The sequence below is a fragment of the Vombatus ursinus genome, unplaced genomic scaffold (assembly GCF_900497805.2).
Source record: "Vombatus ursinus unplaced genomic scaffold, bare-nosed wombat genome assembly UNPS02014786.1, whole genome shotgun sequence".
Classification (NCBI taxonomy): domain Eukaryota; kingdom Metazoa; phylum Chordata; class Mammalia; order Diprotodontia; family Vombatidae; genus Vombatus; species Vombatus ursinus.
The window spans coordinates 51,102,725-51,127,416 of NW_020954564.1; the positions used below are offsets into that span (position 1 = coordinate 51,102,725).

General features: G+C 38.0%; 1 protein-coding gene across 1 annotated transcript; it reads right to left on the minus strand.

Moving 5' to 3' along the window:
• Window positions 1–955: 955 nt before the first annotated feature.
• Window positions 956–22,322, minus strand: LOC114046914 (zinc finger protein OZF-like). Its single transcript, XM_027867535.1, has 6 exons — window positions 22,232–22,322; window positions 21,475–21,874; window positions 19,265–19,353; window positions 10,151–10,277; window positions 9,723–9,818; window positions 956–2,761 (listed from the first exon to the last, which is right to left on the minus strand). Exons 2-6 carry the CDS (start codon window positions 21,506–21,508, stop codon window positions 1,422–1,424), a joined length of 1,686 nt encoding a protein of 561 aa, XP_027723336.1. The 5' UTR covers window positions 21,509–21,874; window positions 22,232–22,322; the 3' UTR covers window positions 956–1,421.
• Window positions 22,323–24,692: the final 2,370 nt, after the last annotated feature.

Consider the following 24,692-nt stretch of genomic DNA (forward strand, 5'->3'; position numbering starts at 1 on the left):
TCACTCCTCTGCTCAAGAATTTGCTTCTAGGATAAAAGACAAAATCCTCTATTTGGTTTTAAAGGCAATTTAAGTGACCTATTATTGTTTCCCTAGCTGGTTGATTTACATGAATTACAAAAAGCTCCTTCAAAATGGAATAAATATAGTGTTATGTGTTATCTTTTTTATGTAAAGGCAAATCAGGCATCAGTCCCTTGGTAAGGAATGTGAAATCATTTCAATTGGAAAATTAAATTCAACATTTATTATTTCAACTTCAGCTCTAATAATGTAACCTGCTGTTTGCATTGTTTTAGTTCAATTGCTCTAAAAGATTTTTACATTATTTTCTTTATTTTAAAAAGTTTATGTATGTAAATATGTGTACACCTATATAAGCTTTTAAAAATATGTATGTATGTGTATATATACATATGTATGTATCCACACTTATATACATATTTAGAAAACCTGGAAAACAACTAGATGTCATCTGAAAACTGAGACCAGCACACTTTACATTCAGACTTTGTGATAGGAATTCTGAGAGGAACCAGCAGATATAGTAGGAGAGAAAAAAATAAAGAAGAAAATAGCACTACAAACAAACTCATGGCTGGCACAAACTGCTGCATATTAACTTATCCTTGGTCTACTTAGACTACATTTGGAGGATGATGTTCTCTTCTAGGAACCACATTTTAGTAAGGATATTTGCAAGACAGAGTTTGCCCAGAGGTGGAACACCAGGATGGTGAGGGAAGCTAGAGAGCCTGTCATATAAGAAACAGCCAAATGAAGTGGAGAAGACTAGAAAAGATGTGATAGCTGTCTTCAACTGGAAGACAAAATTAAGAACAACAAATGAAATGACAGAGGAGATAGATAAAGCATTTATTAAGTGCTTACTATGTGCCAGGCACTGTGCTAAGCACTGGGGGTAAAACTAAAAGCAAAAAAAAAAAAAACCAGCCCTACCCTCAAGGAGCTTACATTGTAATGGCAGAAGACAACATATGAAAGTTAGAAATATGGGGGAAAAGCAGATTTCAGTTTGATTTAAGGGAAAAGTTTCTAACAATTGAAACTGTTCAAAAGTAGAATGATGTCTTGGGGGGAGGGGTAGTGAATTTTCTCCACACTGGGAACCTTCAAACTGAGGCTGGGTGACCACTTGGCAGAGATGATTTAGAGACATTTCTGCTTAGGAATGAGTTGGACTAAATGATCTCTAATGTCCCTTTCTACTCAAATTATATAATTCTATAATTCAAGGATATTTATGAGTCTGAAAGAAATTTCTCTAAATCCACTTCATTTTCAGTGTTATTCTTCAGAGACTTTGCAGTAATGTCCACTGAGGTCTCAGTTTGTACAAGAAAGGTCTCCCTCATACATAGGGTTCCTTTCCAGTATGAATTAATTAATAACTTCCTAAATTAATTTAATTCATAGGGGTCTTCTCCAATATGAATTCTCTGATGTTTAGTAAGAGATGAATTACGGCTAAAAGCTCTCCCACATTCATTACATTGATAGGGTTTCTCTCCTGTATGAATTCTCTGGTGTTGAGTAAGAGATGATCTGTCACTGAAAGCTTTCCCACATTCATTACACTGATAAGGTTTCTCTCCTGTATGAATTCTTAGATGCTGAGTAAGGTGTGTCCTCCAACTAAAGGCTTTCCCACATTCATTACATTCATAGGGTTTCTCTCCACTGTGTACTCTCTGATGTTGAATAAGGGATGACCGGTTGCTGAAGGCTTTTCCACATTCACTACATTGATAAGGTTTCTCTCCTGTATGAATTCTTTGATGTTGAGTAAGGGCTCTGTGCTGCCTGAAGGCTTTTCCACATTCATTACAATGATAGGGTTTCTCTCCTGAATGAACTCTCTGATGTTGAGTAAGGGCTGTTCTTCTGCTAAAGGCTTTTCCACATTCACTACAATGACAGGGTTTCTCTCCAGTATGAATTCTCTGATGTTGAGTAAGAGCTGTACTTCGGCTAAAGGCTTTTCCACATTCAATACATTCATAGGGTTTTTCTCCAGTATGAATTCTCCAATGTTTATTAAGTGATGAAGTGATGCTGAAGGCCTTCCCACATTCATTACATTTATAAGGTTTCTCACCAGTATGAATTCTCTGATGCCAAGTAAGGTGTGTACGCTGGCTGAAAGTTTTCCCACATTCATTACACTCATAGGGTTTTTCTCCAGTATGGATTCTCCGATGTTGGGTAAGATACGAAATCTGGCTAAAGGCTTTCTCACATTCACTACATTCATAGGGTTTCTCTCCAGTATGAATTCTCCGATGTTGGGTAAGGTATGAAATCTGACTGAAGGTTTTTCCACAGTCATCACATTCATAGGGTTTCTTCCCTGCACAGATTTGCTGATGCTTAACTAGGTCTAAATTATGTTTGAAGACCTTTCCACATGTATTACATTTACTGCATCTCCTTCCTATAGAACTTCTCGGTTGGGTAACAAATATTGATCTCAAACTAAGGCTTATTCCAAGTTCATTACATTCAGAATGGTTCTTACCACTCAAGTTCTTCTTGTGGGTGACTGACATTTGTTTTAACATTCTCTCCTTGATTCTTTGCTGCTTCCCTAACTGGCCATCACATTCCAAGGCCTCTCCAAATGTAGAACAGCAGAGACCATCCCTTGGGAGTCTTTTCATTATCACCTCCTGGGATAATTCTTTATCAGCAACATCCTCCTTTGGAGTTGATTTCTTGGTTTCAGGTCTAGTTTCCCAGTCTGTAAGAAATAAAACATGAAAATGTCTCTTGTGCTAAGAGCAGGAAAACTGCTATAGCATGCTATGTACAGAACTGAGGAACTGAAGGCATGTATGGCTTTGAAAACTCTCAAATATGGCCTTCCAATCTGGGAAGAACAGAAAATAGAGTAAACAGTGAGGAAGTGACACAAATGATTAGGAGAGCTATTCTAGCATGAGAGTTGAAGACACAGAGAACAAATAGTTTATCAAAACATAATGGATAGGGCAGCTAAGTGGTGCAGTGGATATAGCACTGGCCCTGGAGTCAGAAGGACCTGAGTTCAAATCTGGTCTCAGACCAGACACTTGACAATTACTAGCTGTGTGATCCTGGGCAAGTCACTTAACCCCACCTGCCTTGCCAAAACAAAACAAAACAAAACAAAAACAAAAAAACATAATGGATGGCAGGAAGGGTAATTGGGAAAAAGGCCAAGTGGAGAAAATGTAGGAATGAGTTAGGACTAGGGGATATAGTCTGGTAATAGTACATTGGTCTTTATCATCTCATGGCTGAATTATTGTAATAACTAATAATAAAAATTGTATTAACTAATCTATCTTCCTACAATCTTCTTTTAATTTCTTAATCCATCTGGTGCATTACTACCAAAGAAATGTCTCACTGACAATAATTTCATGTCTTTAAGAATACTCCTGAAGCCCAGGTCTTCTACACCCTTAGGTATCATGATCAGAGGAATTCTGCAGTTTCGTATTATCATCTAGCTACAATCACTTCTTGAAACCCACCTGCAGAAACTCAGGAACCTATATTCAACATGAAGTAAAAAAGAACAAGAAGAAAAACCATCAATTACTCCAGATTAGGATCATTTCTACATTCTAATCACTGGAGCTTATTTCTTGTCTTACTCTCCTATATTTCCTAGATTACAAATCCTCATCTTGTTTGATGATCAAGACCTGCTTTTACTGATAACAGAATTCCTAGTCACTACTTTAACTTTCTGGTTCCCAGACCTTTACATGCTCTATGTCAAGTACAGAGGCCTTAAACCTTGTATTCCTAGTACTGAGCTCCTGCCCAAGCATCTCCTAATTCTGGTACCTATCTGACCATCAGTGCTCTAATACAGTAAGGCTGCAGCTATTATCAATCACTTTCACGAGAGTATCAGCCTCTCTGCCACTCTAAAGTTGCCTCCACACCCTTAATATGACAATGTTACTCTTTTGTTGAAAAATATTCCAATGCCTCCCCTATCCCCATAGGATAAAAGTCTGTGATCTTTAGCCAGTTGATCAGATATCACCACAATTTGGCATGGTCTTATCTATTCAAACTTGTATTCTACTTCTGCCTAACAAGTACCTTCCACTTTAGTCCACCCAAGCTCCTGTCTCCCACATATGCCATACTCATTCAAAATTTCAAGCCTTGATCATGTTGTTCAATACATATCAAAAACCTCTTTGGTATCAAATCCTAAACATTCTCCAGGGACCAGTTATGTTCCACTTCTTTAAAAAAAAGACTCCAAAGAAGAATATGGCAGAAACTAGGCATAGACCAAAATGTTACACCATATACGAAAATAAAGTCAAAATGGGTTCACAATTTAGATATAAAGGCTGATACTATATGCAAACTAGAAGAGCAAGGAATAGGTCAGATTTATGGAAAACAGAAGAATTTATGACCAAACAAGAGATAAAGAATATTATGAAATGCAAAATGGATAATTTTGATTATATTAAATTGAAAAGTTTTTGCACAAACAAAGTCAATGCAACCAAGATTAGGAGGGAAGCAGAAAACTGGGAAAGAATTTTTACAACCAGTGTCTCTGATAAGAGCATCATTTCTAAAATATATAGAGAACTGAGTCAAATTTATAAGAATACAAGTCATTCCCCAATTGATAAATGGTCAAAGGATATGACCAGGCAGTTTTCAGGTGAAGAAACTAAAGCCATCTATAGTCATATGAAAAAATGCTCTAAATCACTATTGATTAGAGAAATGCAAATCAAAACAACTCTGAAGTACCACATCACACCTATCAGATTGGTTAACATGACAAAACAGGAAAATGGTAAATGTTGGAGAAGATGTGGGAAAGTTAGAACATTAATGCATTGTTGGTGGAGTTGTGAACTGATCCAACCATTTTGGAAAGCAATTTGGAACTATGCCTAAAAGGCTATGAAAATGTGCATACCCTTTGACCCAGCAATAGAACTTGTAGGGCTATATCCCAAAGAGATCATAAAAATGGGAAAAGGACCCATATGTTCAAAAATATTTATAGCAGCTCTTTCTGTGGTGGCAAAGAATTGGAAATTGAGGTGATGCCCATCAATTTGGAATGCCTGAACAAGTTGTGGTATATGAATGTAATGGAATACTATTGTGCTATAAGAAATGATGAGCAAGTGGACTTTAGAAAAACCTGGAAAGACTTGTATGGACTGATGCTGAGGGAAGTGAGCAGAACCAGGAGAACGTTGTACACAGTTACAGCCATATTGTGCAATGACTAACTTTAATAGACTTAGCTCTTCTCAGCAATACAAGGATCTAAGGCATCTCCAAAAGTCTCATGATGGAAAATGCTATCCACATCTAGAGAAAGAACTATGGAGTTGGAATGCAGATCGAAGCATACTATTTGCTCCTGTTTTTTCTTTCTCTTCTGTTTTGTTTTGTTTTCTTCTTTCTTGTGGTTCCTCCTATTGGTTCTAATTCTTCTGACTAATGTGAAAATATGTTTAATAGGAATGTATATATAGAGCCTATATCAGATTGCACACTGTCTTTGGAAGGGAGGTCAGAAGAGAAGGGGAGAAAATTTAAAACTCAAAAGCTTATGGAAATGAATGTTGAAAACTAAAAATAAACTAATTTTAAAAAAAGACTCCAAAGCCATTTGGCCCATACTGCCATTCTTCTTTCATGGGATTTATACCTAATATTAGGTTTTTTTAAAAAAAATATAAGTGTCTTATCCCCACTATTAAACTGTAAGATTCACGGCATATTTATTTTTTTTATATCTCCTATACAGAGCCTACACATATTAAAGTATGAGCTTTGTACACAGTAGGGCCACAATCAATACTTTTAAAATTTTATTCCTAAAGTATGTCTATATTATTACCTACTTTATCCATGTTATCTTGCATGGTTACTCATATGTTTTATGTTCAAATATGTAATATTTCATGTGGGGTCTACTTTGTTTTTCCAACCACATTCTAAGGTCTTGTGTGCAGGTAAATACATCACTTACTTTTGCATCTTTCTCCATAGATATTCAACAAATGCTTTTGAGTGAATGAATGAATGAATGAATAGAAAAATCATTTCCTTGTGATGTTATCACAATCAAGGAGGCAGGGCAGTGGAGCTGTGGGAATAGGAAGGCAGCAGAAGCTCCCAACAGCACTCTCATCATCATCATCATCATCATCATCATAACTGACATTTATATAACACTTTAAAATTTGTCATGCACTTTACATATTATAGTGTTGCAGCCTCTCAACAATCCTGTGAGGTATGCACCATAGATATTATTATCCTCATTTTATACATGAGGAAACTGAAGCTCAGAAAGGTTAAGGCACTTAGCCTTGGCCAAACAGCTATTGTATAACAAGGGTGAGATTCAACCCCAGGTATTCCTGACAAATCCAATATGCTATCTATTATACTAACCTGCCTATCACGAGTCTATTTCTCTCTCTGAAAATGCCTGAAGGTAGCATACACAAGAAAGGAGAAACTAGTCCTCTGGTCTGGTGTTCCCAAATTGGTCTTTAAAAAAAACACCAAAAACCAACTGTAGAGTTATTTTGTAAAGAGCGTAAGCAAAAAAACTGGATGAGACCTCTTCATGGCAGAGCATAGCTCTAGGCAGTCTGGTGACTTGCATAGCTTTCCTTGTATCTGTATTTCCCTGGGAAAATCTTATGCACTGGGCTACAGTACTGCAAGCTGCCTGAAGTATATGGCCTATGCCTAAAGGCACAGCAAGGATGACTTTGTATCATAAGGACATCAACAGCTGTATTTCTTATAACTCTATGTGACCCTTTCCCAATTATCTCAGGTCCACCTGTATCAGAGGTCACAGGACTCCAGTGGTCAACAGCTCTGGGATCCTAGTGGCTCCATAGTAACCAACCACTCAATTGTTTACTAAGCATTTACCATTTAAGCAATACTAGAGATAAAGGGGAAGGGTGAGATAAAGGTCATTCCTTCCAAATACCTTACTAGCTAAATAAGAAGCCTTAACACATGTAAAACATTGAAAATAAAAGTCCATATAAATAAATGGTAGATCTATGTGGCAAAGATTATATGTGTTTTAGAATTTCAAAAAAAAGGAAGATCAACATAACATGTAGTAATCAAGGAAGGTTTCCTGGAGGAGAGGAACTTCAGTGGACATTAAAGGCTTTGTGCTTATGATTTAGTAGACAAAAAGAAAAGTGGAGGGTGTTTACGACAGAGCAGAATATATTCAAAGTCACAGTTAGAGAAAGGGCATCCCCTATAAAAAACAGGAAGCAGAATCTATGGGTTGAGAAATAGAGGTAGGAAGATTTAGATGTGATTTAGGAGGCAATCAGTAGTCACCAAACTCTGAGCAGCATCTTGACAGGGTAATGACTTTCTCATATTAATCTTGTCCATTTGAGGGTCTGTCTCTTTAAAGATTAAAAAACCATGGGGCCCTAGAGGTTCTCAGGTAAGAATGCTGTCCAATATTTCTAATTTCTTTAGGATGCAGAGACAAGGTATTTTTTCCTCCCTTTTCTGGAAGTTCATAGAATCATAGATTTAGAGCTAGAATGGACCTCAGGGGCCACTGAGTACAACTCCTGCATTTTACAGTTGAAGAAATTGGGGAACAGAAAAGTTAAGGGAAATCCCTTATCTGGTAAATACCCAGATCACACAGCTAACAAATGTTTGAAGATGGGATTTGAATCCAGGTCTTTCTGACTCCTAGTCCAGTATCCTATCCATTCTATCATATTGCTTCTCAGAAATGTCTGTTCTTTGTAGAGTCAACAGTGAACAGCTTCAATGTATTGGTCATCGGTAGATTAATTTGACAATCGCATACAAAATGGATTATAGGGGAGAAAGAGTCTACCATTACGATGGCCAGGTACAATTAACATTAACCATGGACTCAAACAACTTAGAAATAGAAGAGAACTAAAAAATTTAACCCTCTCATTTTTTGCATTGAAAAACTGAAACCCTTAGGAGGGAAGTAAATTGCCCAGGGTCTCCTAGGATATAAACTTAGATCTTCTGACTTCAGATTCAGTGTTCTTTCCATCACACCACAAATCCAGATGTAAGGTAATGTAGACCTGGCCTGGAATGACGGAGAATAAGGGCTGAGTCTTAAGAGATTTTAAAAGAACAAGACTTGATGATAGATTGGACATGAAGGAGATGGATTATTTAATATGACTATACCATTTCAAGATTAGGAAAGTAGTAGTACTACTACTGGCAAAAATGCAGGATCTGATAAGGTATTTCGGATAAAATAGGGTAAATTCAATTTGAAATATGTTGAGTTTGAAGTGAACAGTGGGATATTCAAATAGATTATCATAGAGGCAGGTGAAAATGTAACTAGTACATATGTAATACATCTAAGTTTGAAGTATAGATTTGAGAGTCATAAGCATAAAAAGAACAGCTACAATAATCACAATGATTAAGTTTTCCAAGGGACTTACTACAGAAAAGGAGAAATAGAGAGCTAAAGATACCAAGTCCTATAATAAAGGGGAAGAGGGAGGAAGAAAAGTCAGTGAAAAAGAGCAACACAGTAGAGCATCATATAAGCTAATGGAGGAAATTCAAGAATCAATATCAAATATAAGTCATCACTATCAGATACAATGAAGGTGAAGAAGATGGAGACTAAGAAAAGGCCATTACAGGGGTAGCTAGGTGGTACAGTGGATAGAGCACCGGCCCTGAAAGCACGAGGACCTAGTTTAAATCTGGCCTCAGACCAAACACTTGACACTTACTAGCTGTGTGACCCTGGACAAGTCACTTAACCCTAATTGCCTAAAAAAAAAAAAAAGGCCATTAGGAAAGTATGGGATATGTGTGTGGGGTCTGGTGGATACAAATAAGGATAGCAATGGAGGGAGAATAGACACCAGATTATAGGGGTTAAGTGCTCTGTAAGTATTAAAATACTATAATTGAAAATCAAAATGGAAATTGAGGTAGTAAGTATTGATAACAAATTTGAAGAATAAAAATATAGAGAGTCTACGAAAAGAAAAAGACTAATGATGTTACAAAGAGAATTATAGGATCTAGCACTGAGAAGATGCTATAATGGACAAAATCCTGAGTTTGAGGGGGAGTTAAGCTTTATTTAACAAGGACAACTCTTCTTCTGAGATTGGAGCATAGAGAAAATTTAGGAGATATATGGGAACTGACTTCAAATGTTTGAAGGGCTGGTATGCAGAAGAATGAGTAGGATTATTCTACTTTACTACAAAGGCCAGAAGTAGGACCATTTAGTGGAAGTTGTAGGAAATCAGGAAGTTCATTCAAGGAAATTCACTCAATATAAGGAAGATCTTTCTAAATATTAGAGTTGACCCAAAATAGAACAAGCTATCTTGTTGCCACTGGAAATGTCCAAGTAGAGGCTGGATAGCTAGCTATCTTTCAGGGATGTTATAGGAGAAAAAGTCTGTGTAAAGTAGGATATTAGATGATATCTAAGTCTCTTCTATGATACAGCAAGGTGAAATCAGGGTATCCAAAGTAGCTTTTGTCAAATGGCCCCAGTCTACTCTACAGGTATTGGGATTTTTGCGGAGGGTCACCCACGTTCCCCAAATCTCATCCCATCATGACTTTTACTTACAGTAATTCCTATTTGCCTCGCTCTCATCACTCACCTGGGAAGTTCCCTCTTGGGATTTTTCTCTCCATCATCCAAGGTTCTTTTCTTTGCTCCAACTGGGAGATCAAATGTGGTTTGGAAACTTGATGCCCTGCTCATGGGTAAAGACAAAGGACTTGGGTGTTTGTGCTAGGGACAAAGAACAATCCTAGAATTTAGTCTCAGTGACTTGCTCTTCAAGACCTCTGAAGGGTGAGAAAGGTGCAGCATAATGAGCAGCACATTGAAGCTGCCCATTTCTAATGCTATGAAGTATAGCCCTTTCACTTGGAAAGAGGGAGCCAGGACACCCTGTTTCTCTGAACCCTGAATTCCAAGCCCAAACTCTGCTAACATTTCAGAGGCCCCATAGCATTTAACAATTGAGGAAACAAAGATACTCCAAAGGGCAGGTTCTGAATCATACAGGGAAGCCACCCTTACCCAATGAGACCAGGTTCCTATAGTTTTCCAGCATTACTTCCCTGTACAGGTCCCTCTGAGCAGGGTACAGCTGCCCCCATTCTTCCGGGGTGAAGTCCACAGCCACATCCTTGAACGTCAATGACTCCTGAAATTCCAAAGACATTCCTGCTAAACCTAGAACCATCAGCAATGTGGCTTTGGGTAATGTTGGGAGCATTAGAAGATGAGGGCAGGCTTTATAGGAAGTAGTCTTAGTAAGGATATATAATCCAACATGAATTAATAAAATCCAAATCATTTTATGCTAAGTTAATTTCTTTTTTTTAAATAGGGTTATTAGACTGGTAGATTGAGTGAGTACCATAAGGATAGCATATACCTCAATTTCAGCAAGGCCTTTCTCAGTCTTTCATTATATCACTGAAGACAAGATGGAAAGATGCAGATTAGATGATAGTACAGTTAGGTGTATTCAAAACTAGCTGAATTTGGACCCTAAAAGTAGTAGTTAATGAGTTGATATCAAGCTGGAAGGAAATCTCCAGGGAACTACTGCAGTACACGTTCTTGGATCTGTTCTGTTCAACATTATTTTTACCAATAACTTCAATGAAGACAGAAATGGAATGTTTATCATATTTGCAGATGACATGAAGCTGGGAACTAATATGTTACAAGTAAAAATAGGGATTTGAGAGATTTTGATGGGTTAAACAAATGGGCCAAACAGGGATGAATAATATTCTTTCAAAAATCAACTATATGTACAATGATGAGAATATGGCCTGATAAAATTCATCTTAAAAAAGACCTAGGGATTTTATTGGACTGCAAGTCAAGTATGAGTCAACAGTACAACATAGGAAATCAAAAATGCTAATGCAAATTTTGTCTGCATTAATGGTGGTGTAGGGCACAGAACAAAGGTGGTAATGGTCTCACTGTACTCTGTTCTGGTAATATACATCGGGAGTGTTGTATTCAGATCCAGGTGTAACATTCTGGAAGATATTAATGTAGTGGAGTGCATTCAGGGGAAGGGAATCAGGATCTGTAGAAGGATATGGGAATGTTTAATATCAATCAGTTATCAAGTTATTATCAATTTAATCTTCTCAACATCTCTCATATTCACTTCTCTTTTCACCACAACTACCCTAGTTCAGGCCTTTATCCCCTGCTGCCTGAATTGCTGCAATAGAATCTTAGTGGGAGTCCCTACAACCAGTCTCTCTCCTCTGCAATTCATCTCCACCCAGTTGCCAAATTGACATTCATAAAGCACAGGTGTAACCATGTCAACTTCTCTAACAGAGAAACTTCACTGGTTTATCCTTTAGAATAAAATACTTTTCAGTTTGTATCCTTTAGAATAAAGTCTCCAGCCTATTTTACAGGTTGATTATACGCTACTTCTCTTCACACACTTTATGCTCCAGTCACACTGGCCTACTTGCTCTTGTCCCTACATGATGCTCCATATCCTACCTCTGTGACTTTACACAAGCAGTCCCATGTGCCTAGAATACTGTCTCCTCATCTCTACTTCTTGGAAACTCCAGCTCCGTTCCAAGCTCAGTTCAAGTGCCACCTCATTGAAAAGGCCTTTCCTAATTCCCCTAATTGTTAGTACTCCTCTATCACTATATATTTATTTTCTATATATTCTGTATTCACTTATTTGTGAATGTTGTATCCTGTTAGAATATAAGCTCCTTGAGAACAGGGACTTATTTTTGTGACTGTATCTCTAACATCTAGTAAATGCTTGTTGACCAGTAGCATGGGAGTATCTCAAGGGTTTTCACGTGGATGACATATTGGATTCACTCTACTTGTCCTAGAAGGTCATAAGTAGGATCAATGGGTGGATTTCTTCTCAATATAAGGAAAAACTTCCTAATAATTAGAGCTGCCCAAAAGTAGAATGGGCTTATGAGGAGAAGTGGGTTCCTCATCACTGTAGGTCTTCTAGAAAAAGTGAGATGCCTACCTGGGAGGGATGGTGAATAGAAGTTTAATGTTTCAGAGAGGGTTTGTCTTAGATGACCTTAGATGTCCCTTCAAACTCTGAGATTCTATAAACACATAGGATGCTAAGCATTCCAAATCAACTCAAAAATTGTTTGTTTTTTACTATGTAAGTAGTATTTTAAAAGTATGAAACATGGTTTTTGCCATTAAGGATCATACATCTTTTGTTAAGAATGTGAGCACACACATGACACGAGAGAACAATCAGTTTTTATTCAACTTTTCAATTATTTATTACAGATACACCTTCTATGCCTAGTTAGATAAGCAATTGATAAAAACATTGAACAGCATAGGGCCAAGAATAGATCCCTAGGACACTCAACTCAACACCTACTTCCAAGATGACATTGACCAATTCGGATCATTTGACCAAATTCAAATCTATCTGAGCTATTAATTACCTAGACTACATCTCAGAGCCCACATCCCTCCATCCTGTCTATAAGGAGAACATGAGAGGCAATGTTTTACTGAACATAACCTGATTTATTTAATCTAATGTTTTGAAACTCTGATGGATTTGTAATAAGTGTTGATGTTGATGCCCCTTTTTCTAGTACAATATGCAACCTAAATATGCCTTCCCAATCTATACAGTATAGGTATATGTCCTGTCATAAATCATTCATGTGAAGATCTACCCAATGAACTAGAGGAGTTCCTTTGGGTCTTCTGTTATTTCACGGATTCTAGCACAACATTTGGTCCATTTATCTGTTTTCCCTTGCTCTTACTACATGACCAGCCTTTTGCCTTCTTTCATGAGCATTTTGTCTCTTACGCAATATCTTGCATGCAGTCATTAGCAAAATGATACAGCTATTTAAGGTGACCCTACATTTCTCTATTTTCCTTTGGGTCACCCACAAATTTGATTGTTTGAAGATGATAGTATTTAATGATTCATAGTCATGTAGCATCATTGGGAAAATACTGGCATTGAAAAGATATGCTGGTAAGCATCTTAAGGTTTTTGAAAGCTTTGTTTAATTTCCTAAGTGCAACTTATCTAGTTCTCCTATTCATGTTCAATTTTGTCTGCCAACTTCATGTCTATTTATAGTACTTGTGCAAAATATACATGCTGATACAATAACTGAAAGGGCTGTCCATTCATATATAATCTGGGCTATATGCATTCTTCATCAAGAATGGTGTATTATTAGTTAAGATCTTATGAGTGGACAAGCATTTCTCTGAAGAGAGCCTAAAGTGTTTCAGAGCTTGCTTCAGTCAGCAAACAAACAAAAGTACCCAACCAATCTGTAAGGGATCTGTCTTCCCTATGAGTTTTATGGAGGAGATCCTCCATGATAGTTATAGGCACATATTATCCTATTTTTTTGTCTCAATATTGAGATTGAGAGAATTACTACACAAAATTATCACTGGATGTATCTCTCAAGGAATCTTGTTATGATCTTACATGTAATAGATATGCATTTTAAAAGTTTTTTAAATACAACAAAAAAAGACCTATGATTCTAAATCCAGAGATATGTGAGGATGTCCATCTCCACTAAGATAAGTGCACGTTTTCAATGAACTCAGAAGAAACAGAAAAATAGTTTTAAAAGGTTTTTTTAAAAATGGACTTGAATATTAATAGTTCTAACAGAAATCCCCAATACTTAGAGACAGAAAAGTTGGGGAATTTTCAAGCAAAAACAAATTTTTATGCATGAAATATAAGTCTCTGTCTTTTGTCTCAAAAATGAAATTTTGTACAACACAAGATGGCCCAAGAATTTGAAATTTTTCTCAACTTTTTAGTCTGGCTTTAAGAATAAAATAGATAGGTTGAAAGTTCAGATTTTTGGTATACGGGGGTTGAAATATGTACCTTTTTAAAGATTCATCCTTGGAACACCATTATGAGAGTTCACAATTTAATTTTTTTTTTTAAAGTGACATCCCAGGGGGGCAGTTAGGTGGCACAGTGGATAGAGCACCGGCCCTGGAGTCAGAAGGACCTGAGTTCAAATCCAGACACTTGACACTTACTAGCTGTGTGACCCTGGGCAAGTCACTTAACTCCATTGCCTAGCCCCCCCAAAATTAAAAAAAAAATTAAAGTGACATCCCATAATTTTATTTATTCAACAAGTACTACTTTAGATTTTAGGTCTCTTACATCTTTAAAATCTTATAATTCTATTGTTGATCATATACTCAGTGGAAAATATTATGTTAGCTGATGAGGATGACACAAAAAGCATGGCTCCAACCTTCCAAGAGTTTACAATCTGTTGTTGTTTGTTATTGTGCAGTCATTTTCAGTCATGTCTAACTCTTCGTGACCCCATTTAGGGTTTTCTTGGCAAAGATCTTGGAGTGGTTTGCTATTTCCTTTTCCAACTAATTTTACAATAGGGTTAAGTGACTTGCCCAAGGTCACAAGCTAGTAAGTGTCTAAGGCCAGATTTGAACTCAGGAAGATGAGTTCTCCTATCATCTAGAGGACTTAAAATGATTTTTTAAAAAAGGATTTTCCTGTAAGTCAGTACAAATATACCATAATTTCTGAACAATTAAAAAAAAATCCTAGACACTATTGTCACAAGTTTCCATGGCTTCTGGATACCAGCAACTACAATTCAAGGTTACTTATTATTCACAATTAATTTTGTCATTTGAATTGAAGGAAAGAAAGGACCATTCTTTCCAACAATCAGATGGCTGTAGCATAGAGTAAAGAATGCTACACTAGAAGTCTGATGATCTTGGTTTTAACCTTGACTCTCCCCTGAACTAGCCATGGAACCCAGAACAAGTCATGTTCCCCCCATGAGTCTCAATTTTAGTCTTTGAAATGTAAGTGGTTTGGACTAAATGATCTAATGTTTGTTCTAGTTCCAAATTCTAAGCCAAGGATAACAAAATAAAGCTGAAATTCACTGTAATTTATAAAAATGGCCAAAAGATTTGGATTGATAATGTGGATTTTTAAAATCATGTGACCATTTAACAAATATTTATTAAGCATCCACTATGTGCAAAGTACTATGTGAGGCACTGGGGATAGATACATCCAGGTGCATGCGCATGCACGCGCGTGCGCGCGCACACACACACACACACACACACACCTCTGCCCTCAAGAAGGTTACATTCTATCTGTGGAATCCAACAGTACACAATTAAGTAAATACAAGGTAATGTAGTGAAGGAGAGAACATTAACTGGGAGAGAAGGGTGCACAGTGAAGGGGAAAGTAGATGTGGTTAGCAAAAAAAGGAGACGTGGTTTGCATAAGAGTTGGCCCCTGAGCTGGGGACTGAAGCTAAAGATGCTAAAAGGCAGAGGTAGGAAGGAGTGCATTACATAAGTGGAAGACAGCCTTGCAAAGGTACAGAGACAGGAAATAGAATGCTTCTAGGAACAGTTCTTGGCTAGTTTGGCAGGAACACAAAGTATGTGAAGAATAACATAAATGTGGAAAGGCAGATTAGAGTCAGATTGTGGCAGGCAAATGCCAGCGCCTGGTGGGGAGCTGGGTTCATCTAACTGACATATCCTAGCTATGGACAAGTTTCCTCTCTAAGCCTCAGTTTCCTCATTTATAAAATGGGAATAATAATACACTATTTCACAGGATTGTAAGGAATAAGCTCTGCCATTAACACGTGGCCTTATCACTTCATCTCTTTTGGCCTCAGTTTCCTTATCTATAAAATGATGGTTATGGACTAGGTGATGTCTGAGGTCCCTTCCAATTCTAATGTCTGATGATTCTGAGTTCTGGGTCAGCAATAGAATTCCTAATTTTAACACTACACTTACAGGACTATTATTATCTACTTTATAGTGATCATTTTACAAAGTCATTTCCAAAATCACAACTTAACAAAAAGTAGGAAAGTACAGACTGTCTGTATATATATATATATACATAGAGACAGTCATACATTTATGCCTGTGTATGTACAATATGCACTATATATAACATATACATGCATACACACATGTCTACATATGCATATAAGCTGTCCTCTCTTTTTGTTGTCTCAAATACTATGCTAGGCCTATAGACATATTTGTGTGGATGTATATGTATGTATATACGTATGTATGTGTGTTTGTGTACAAAAGTCATCTTTGCCTTTTCTTTCCATGTCAGCTCCTACATCCAATTCATTGCCAAATCTTAGAAATTTTACCTCCCCATCTCCCCTATCCATCTCCCTTCACTCACACTGCCAATATTCTAGTTCAGATCCTCAGCTTCTCTTGCCCAGATGATTTTAAAAGCACCAAAACTGGTCTCTCTGCCTTGAGTTTTTCCCCTCTCCAAACCACATTTCACAAAGCAGTCAAAGTTAATTGTCCTAAGGCACAGATGTGGGCATGTCAGCTTCATACAGTGGAGTGGGCAACATGCTTTAGAAGAGTGCTGCACCTATAGTCAGGAAGACTTGAGACTCAAATCTCATCACTAACACTAGTTGTGTTAGAGGTCGTGGGCAAGTCATATACTTTTGAGTCTCAGTTTCCCCATTTATAAAAGTGGGGTGATAATACTCTTACCTATTTTACAAGGTAGTTGAGGCTCAATGAGATAATGTATATAAAATGCTTTGCCAACATTAAAGTACTATGTTAATGTTAATGCTTGCACAGGGCTCTAGCTGTAAATCAGATATGCATTTACAATAATGTGTCACATTATAATACTTGATTATTTGGCCTTTGAGTTCTATGACCCAAACAAGAAACCTAGATAAATGACAATAAAATTCTTACTTTTGGCACTTGTTCTAAACTATGATAGTGGTGGTGGTAGTGGGTGTTGGTGGCGTCACTCTCCTATTCAAAAATTATCAGTGGCTCCCTACTGGCTCTTAGATAAAAATCAAGTCCTTGATCTAGTATTTAAAGCCCTCCACAATCTGGCTCTGACTTGTTCAGCTTTATTTCACATTATTCCCCTTGCTGCATTCCAAACTAGACTGTTAAGTTTCCCCAATCTCACTTCCTCATTTTTAAGCCTTCATTTACCTCCATATATCAGTGTAGGCTGTTCCCCATGCCTAGAAGGTACTCTCTCCCTCATCTCTGTCTTTCAAAATCCTTATCTTAATTCAAAGGCTTAGTTCAGTAGCCCCCTCCTTCATGAAGCAAGCTTCTTCCAGCCAAATGAAAGTGTTCTCCATCTCCTCAAATTTTCCTAGGCTATTTTGGATCTCTCCTCTGCACTCATCTCACTCTATCTTGTATTATAATTAGCTATGTACATCATCCTTTACTTTCCCTAGGCATAACACTGGAAGTTATTTAAGCTTGAGTGCCATTTTATGTCTATAGACCTAACATTGAAGACAGTAGACACCTGTTGAACTGAATAGTAGTCTACTGAACTGAATTTAATATTGATGAATGTAATAATAATTATATTAATAGTTCCACATGTACATTGTGCTTTACAAGGCTTACATAACACTTTTCCCACAACAGTCCTCTGAGGTAAACAGTGTATGTGTTATTTATTATCTCCATTTAACAGAGAAGAAACTTACAAATTCGGAAAGTTATATGACTTGCCCATGGCCCAACAGATAGTATGTGTCAAGGTCTTCTGACTCCAAGTTCGGTGCTTTTCTACTAGAACTGAATACGAACTAATTGCCAGAACACAGCAGTTAAGATTCACTAGCTTACTTCATGAAAATGTGAGTTTTGCAACCTCTTTTCTCCCAAAGTCCCCATAAACTGGATACCTGAAAAGACTGATTAAAGTGGTGTCACATATATGTGAAAGTTGACCTATGGAATCTTAAACTATTTTTAATTAAACTATTAATTAAACTATTATTTAATTAAACTATTAAAATTATCTGTTTCCCCGTGGACAATATAGACATAAAAGCTTATATCGGGTATTCAACTTCCTCTGGGTTGTCATCGCTATTATTTTGTTTTCTTGTTCAGAATGTGTAAACAGCTAGCTTCTAGGAAAATGGATAGGAAAGACTGCTCTGCTACCACACTCCTAATAAATGGAGTACTCCTCAGAGAAAAACCTGCAAGAGTTCTGACATTTAGACTTGTTGCAGTTTCAGAGAAATGGTCTAAAACTGCCATACAATCATCTCCATATTTACTATCAATAGAGCCTCCCATCATATAAACCCTTGTGTTATCTTTCCTTTCTTTGTTACAGTCAACCATTCACTTACCACTTCACTTCCCTGTCTCATATCAAGTGATCTAATTCTAAATTCCTCAGGTTGCTGGCATTCAAGGCCCTCCATGATCCAACTCTACCCTATATATCCAATCCATCTTCCACTACTTTCTAACATGATCCTTCCACTTTGGCCAGGCCAGTGTAACTGGTCCCCACTCTGCCTCTGGGACTTTGTTCATGATGGCCTCACTTATGGAAATGCCCTCTCCAGTCTTTTCCAATTACACAAAAACCTGTCTAACCTCAGGGCCAGCTCAAATCCCAGCTCTGATAGGAAGTCTTCTTTTGTCCATTGTAATCTGAATTCCTTTATCTACTGTCTATGCCATTTATTTTGACATTTACCCATATATTTGTATTTTTATTTATAATAAAAATAATTATTTTGTGTCTTTTTTCTCTAGCGAGCTTCAGCCAGTTAAAAGAATACTAGATAAGGAGTCAAAAGTCCCAGGTTCTAGATCAAGTTCAATATCTACCTCAGTCTACTACTGGGTAAATCACATAAACTTCTTTGGTCTCTCAAAGATAGTATGGGCCTTAAAAATCATCTAGTTTAATTCCTTTATTTTTACAGATAAGAAAACTAAAAGCCTAAGAGAAAGTAAGCTTCTTGAGAGTGAAGACTGCCACATATTTGTTCTATTCACAGGCTCATGAATATAGTATAGTATGGTAGCTCTGAATCACCTATTTAATAGGTTGAGTGGATGCTAAGCAAAGAGAACAATACTGAGATGGCCACCAAGAAAGGCAAATTGAGAACATTCAAATACCAAAAACACCTCTATAAAGACGAATTGGAGCTTATGTCCTTGGGCAGAAAAACAAAAGGATGAGAGAGGAAATGTATCTACCCTCTGATACCTGAGCTGGCATTTCAAAAGAGAGAAGCAACCCCAACTCACCTGGGATTTGGCTGTCAGGAGCCCAGAGTTAATTCTCTCTTCCTCCATGCTCCCCTCTTGGGGAAAGGTAGAGTCCTGAGAAAGCAGAGCTGGGGAAGAGAAAGGAGCCATGAGGGAAACCCTCCTGCTTTGTGGTTCCCAGACTCATCAGACCACATGCTAGACTAACATGCCAGGTGGATGTGATTCCCCACATTCCTTATGAAGGAAGGAGAACCAAGGGAGACCATGAGTTAACCCCATTCCCAATGAGAGAACCATAGGCATTGCCATGTAGGACCCAGAGTCTATCCTTGTGTTCCTAATAGTTTCAAGGTTTAAAGGCCTAATGCCTACAGTCCCAGTGAAAGTATACTTTCAAAGACAGCCAGACAAATAAAAGTGTAGTTCTGAAAGCTTTTATTAATGTGAAGCTCATGAAAACATTCTGCTGTGTCTTTCCCCCAATTCACAATCTCCAGCTTCATAGATATAAAACATGAGGTTTTCAAACAGGGAGAAATATCACTTACTGAAATAAACACAGGACCAAAGTCAGAAGACCTGGATTTAAGTCCTGGTTCTCCCACTAATTATGAAATTGCAGGTAATTTACTTGACCTATCTGAGTCTCAGTTTCCAAACTTGTAAAACAGGAAAGATGATAATATCTATCTTATCTGACTCATAGGGTCCTTGGGAGGACCAAATGAGATAACTAATGAAAAAACTTTCTGAGAAGTAAAAAGCTAAATGTACTGACTATTTGATATTTGGCTGGGATGGCAGAAGCTTTCGGAGAAAATGGCTTAAAAGAAGGTATGATTGGATAGTCCTTCTCTTCCCCCTCTACTCTACTTTCTCCACCAGATTACCACCAAGAACAGCTAATGGTGAATGTTGGGAAGAACCTTGGCTTGAGAGGACATGTTACAAAGCAGAGCAAAGATGTGGCTGAAGGATAACATAGGGGACCCATATTGAGATTCCCAACATTCTTACTCACTGAGCTCACCATACCACAGGGCCAGAGAGATCTACCTATTCTCTAATCCAAGAACACCCAATGGGAAAGTGTCTTTGAAGTATTAAATGTTCATGTTTGCTGATGTTTGGTCAGTTCATAAAGAAAAAAAATGAAAGAAAAGGATCTCTGTATTCTTTAAAAAGCATAATATATACCATATAATGGTAATATCAACCTGACAACATTGGTCATGACTTTAATATAATATATAATTATTGATATATAATGGGTTCCTCCTCTTTCTAATGAAACCTGACCCATTAACTAATTAAAAATATATTGTCTCTAATAACCAACTTTACCTCCAAAGAGAGGTAAAAGAACGCACCTTCTCCCTATTTCTTTGCAAAAGTGTAGGCCTAAGGGTATTGAACACTGAGTATGTCGGACTTTTTCAATATGGTGGTCAGTTTTCCTGAACTTCCTTTTTCTTCTTCTTTATGGTGCTCTGGGAGTAGGAAGGGGAAAGAATATATTGGGAATTGTAGGTGATATAAAAACAATTTATATGTGTGTGTATGTGTGCATGTATATATAATTCTCATCACCTGAGATCCATGCACCAAATTCAGCCCCTCCCTGGAGTGAAGGAGGAAACACAAGAGGGAGTAGAGAGGAAACACTTAAAGTTTACAAAGGGGAGATGCGTAGCAAGGTTCCCCATACAGGATTTAAGATAAAGAGGAACCAAGGTCAGATGCCCTGCAAGAGCTAGCTAAACATAATAGCTTCTGCTGACCAAAGAATCTGTTCTGGGAAAGACTTGAACATTATTCAGATAACTGCATACTAGAAACTTGGTATTAGAGTGAAGTTTTCCTTGTGTTTTCTCTTAGGTTCTCAGTAAAAGTTCTTTGTGGAAAAACTGCAAATTGATCTAAAAGGAAACGGAATTGTTCTCTATTTGAGACAGACTAGGAAGGTGAATCCTCATGACCCCAGAGATTAAGGTGATGATAGCTGTGGGAGCAAACAAGTTCAGAGCCTTTGGACTTGGAAAGATAAGAACCTCTATGTGTGTACTGGGATGACAGAAAGGGGCATAGTAGGAAAAACAAAAGTTAAACAAAGTTGGGATAATCCTTAAATGTTGATTACTTCCCACCTGGCCCATTCCCTCACTCAGACACCTTCTTTTGAGATATGTTTTCCTCTTCCCATCCTGGGGTACCTATCACCTTCCCTCCCCTTCTGTAATTCTCACCTCTCTCCCCAAGCATTTGGGTCAGATCTTCCATGGTCAGCCACTTCTCAATGGCTTCTGGGTGTTCTGCTGTCACCCAATTGCTATCTAACCAGGCAGGTGGATCAGAAAATTGCTAAAGCACCAGCAGCTCCAGGACCTGCTCCTTTCTGCCCCAAAGCTCTAGTCAAAGATCTCAAGTCAGATGTGGGATCTTCCTCCACATTCACCTTCTTGCAGAGCTTGGACCTTCCTTCACTGTGGGGCTCTCTGATCTGTCTCCCCAGGAATGAATCCTCCCTCTGTTGCCCCAGGAGCTACCCAGGGCCGATTAGGCAGAGTCGGGAAGGAGTCAGCAGGAGGGACCCAGCAGCCTCAGGCACAGCAGGCCCTCCGAGACCTGCGGAGATGGCCAGAAACCCTGGATACACAAAATGGACACAAGGTGAGTTTCAGTCATTCATTCGGTCAAAGAGCATTTATTAAGTGCCTACGATAAAAAAGCTGAAACAGTCCCTGCCCTCAAGGAGCTCACATTCTACCGGCGGCACGCGGTGCTGTGGTCAAACAGGATAAGCAAAGCTGCTGGAAGCGGCCACACGTCCACACGGCTCGGCCACAGTCCCCGGCACCCCCAGGGCAGGCCCCGCCGCGCACATCCAGGGCCCAAGCGGTCACGCCCAGGGAGCACAAGCCGTTTTCTTCCCCTCCCGGACCTGCTCCTATTAGGGCGAGAGTGCGAGTGGGTATCGGGGACGGACGCTCGGTCACTAAATACCTGGTCACCGGCTGCGGGGCCTGGACTGACAAAGACGCGACTCGGAGACAATCATCTTTTCCAATCATGGCGGCGAGCATGCGCACACATCTCCAGGCGAAAGCGGGCAGCACAGCTGCGCAGAGAGGCCTAGGGACTACAATTCCCAGAATGCTAAGGGCTGAGTGGTTTCCCCTCTTCTTCTCGCTCCCCTCTTCCCCAGCTTCGAACGGCAATAGAAGTTCTCATTTGCTGAAGGTTCTGATGGTTCTAGAACTGACATTTAATCCCTGCCCAGCATCTAGGCTCTGGTCTCCATTGGCTAGGTTAGAGAAGAGGGGAAGTAGCGCAACTTCTCTGCCGTTCAAAAGTCCACCATCACAGTCTGTTTCCATAGGAACTGCTCTTTTTTTTTCTCCCCCGCCCCTCACCGGTCCTGAGACCCGAAAGACATTTTCTTTGGATGCTCCCTCCAAGCTGAGGGGTCCGTTTTTGAGGGAGGAGCTTCCACCTAGGTTTGCCCTAAGGGAACACTTGAAGGGGGAGGAGCCAGTGGAGGGCGGGGCCATTGTCAGAGACTTTGAAGGAGTGGGGGTTGCTAGCACTTCTTTCTTAGGGTCCCGCACATCCCCCTGGTTTGCTAATGACAAGGAGGCAAAGGAGAAAATGAAAGGGCAGGTGAGGTTGGTTTATCTCCAGCCTCAGAATGATTCAGCAGGCAGTATTGTGGGGAGAGGTGGGGAGGGCAATGGGAAGTCTATTGTGAGTACAGTAGAGTGCACCCTGGGGTCAGGAGTTAAGAAGAGTGAAAAGCTAACCTTAAGCTAAAGAAACTTTACTGAGTCAAAGAACGAAACATGGAAACAATAGATAATTTTGTGAATAATAATGGCAAACTACTAAAATTTTGTGATGCAGCCAAAGCAGTTGTGAGGGGAAATTTTCCAGCTCTAAACACTTCCATCAACAAAAGAAAGAACAGGTCAATTAATTGGGCATGCAATTAAAAAACCCTAAAAAGTCAACAAATTTTAAAACCCCAATTAAACACCAAAATAGAAATCCTGAAAATCAAAGAAGAAACTAACAAAGAAGTTAACAAAAATGAAAGCCAAAAAAAAAAATCCCATTAACAAAGCTATCTTTAAAAAAAAATAATAATAAACCGGCTAGGTGGCGCAGTGTATAAAGCACCTGCCCTGAAGTCAGGAGCACCTCAGTTCGCACCCAGGCTCAGACGAAACACTTGACACGTATCAGCTGTGTGACCTTGAGCAAGTCGCTTAACCCCGACTGCCTCGCTAAAAAGAAAAAAAAATAAACCATTAGCTAATTTGATGAAAAAGAAGAGGAAAACCAAATGACCAAGATCAAAAATGAAGAAAATGAATTCACAACAAATGAAGACAAAAAAGGACATATTGTTAGAAATCATTTTGCCCAACTCTATGCCAATAAAATAAAAAACTTAAGTGTAATAAAGGAATATTTACAAAAGCACAAAATATTCCCAAATAACAGGGAAAAAAAAACTTGAAGATATCTCTATCTCAGAAAAAGATATTGAACAAGTCATTAATGAGCTCTAAAAGAAAAAGCAGGGCCAGATGGATTTGCAAGTGAATGCTATCAAAAGTTCAAAGAAAAGTTAAATCCAATATTAAACAAACTGAAAAAAATAATATATGTATCCTACCAAATTTCTTCTATGGTACAAATATGGCTTTGATACCTAAACCAGGGAGAATCAAAATACAAAAAGAAAACTATTAACCAATAGCTCTAATGAACATTGATGCAAAAATTTTAAATGAAATATTAGTACAAAGGCTATAGCAAAAAAATCAAAGGTTATGCACTATAACCAAGTTGGATTTATAACAGAAATGCAGTGTTGGTTTAATTTTAGGAAAACTATAAACATAATTGATCATATTAATAACATCCATATGATTGTATAAATAGATGTAGAAAAAAGCTTTTGACAAAATACAATACCAATTTTTACTTAAAAAAAAAAGCCACTAGAAAACAGAAATAAATAGACATTTCCTTAACATGGTAAATAGTATCTATCTAAAACCAAGAGTCAGCATTTTATGTAATGGGGGGAAAAACCAGAATCCTTTCCAATAAGATCAAGGAGAAACAATGATATCAATTGTTACCACTTCTATTTAACATAACTCTAGAAATGTTATCAATAAGGATAAGAAAAAGAAGTTGAGGGAATAAGTATAGGTAAAGAAGAAACAAAACTATCACTTTTGCAGTTGATATGATGATGTTGTACCCTAGAGAGTCAACTAAAAATAATTGAAATAATTACTATCTTCAACAAATGTGATGATTCCATTGTTATTCATTGAGAAAAGTTTGTTATAATTATTTTTTATCGGTAAATCTTTTTCATTTTTCTTCTACTTATAATTCTCTTGACCTTTACTTACTTGGTTATCTTGCCAAATTTCCTTTTAAAAGG

Coding starts and splice junctions, on each gene's coding strand:
- LOC114046914 (XM_027867535.1), bottom strand. CDS start 21,508: ATGGAAGATCTGACCCAAATGCTTGGGGAGAGAG. Junction 19,354..21,474: donor CCAAATGCTTGGGGAGAGAG/GTGAGAATTACA, acceptor TCTCTTCCCCAG/CTCTGCTTTCTCAGGACTCT. Junction 2,762..9,722: donor CCCAAGAGGGAACTTCCCAG/GTGAGTGATGAG, acceptor TATTTCTTACAG/ACTGGGAAACTAGACCTGAA.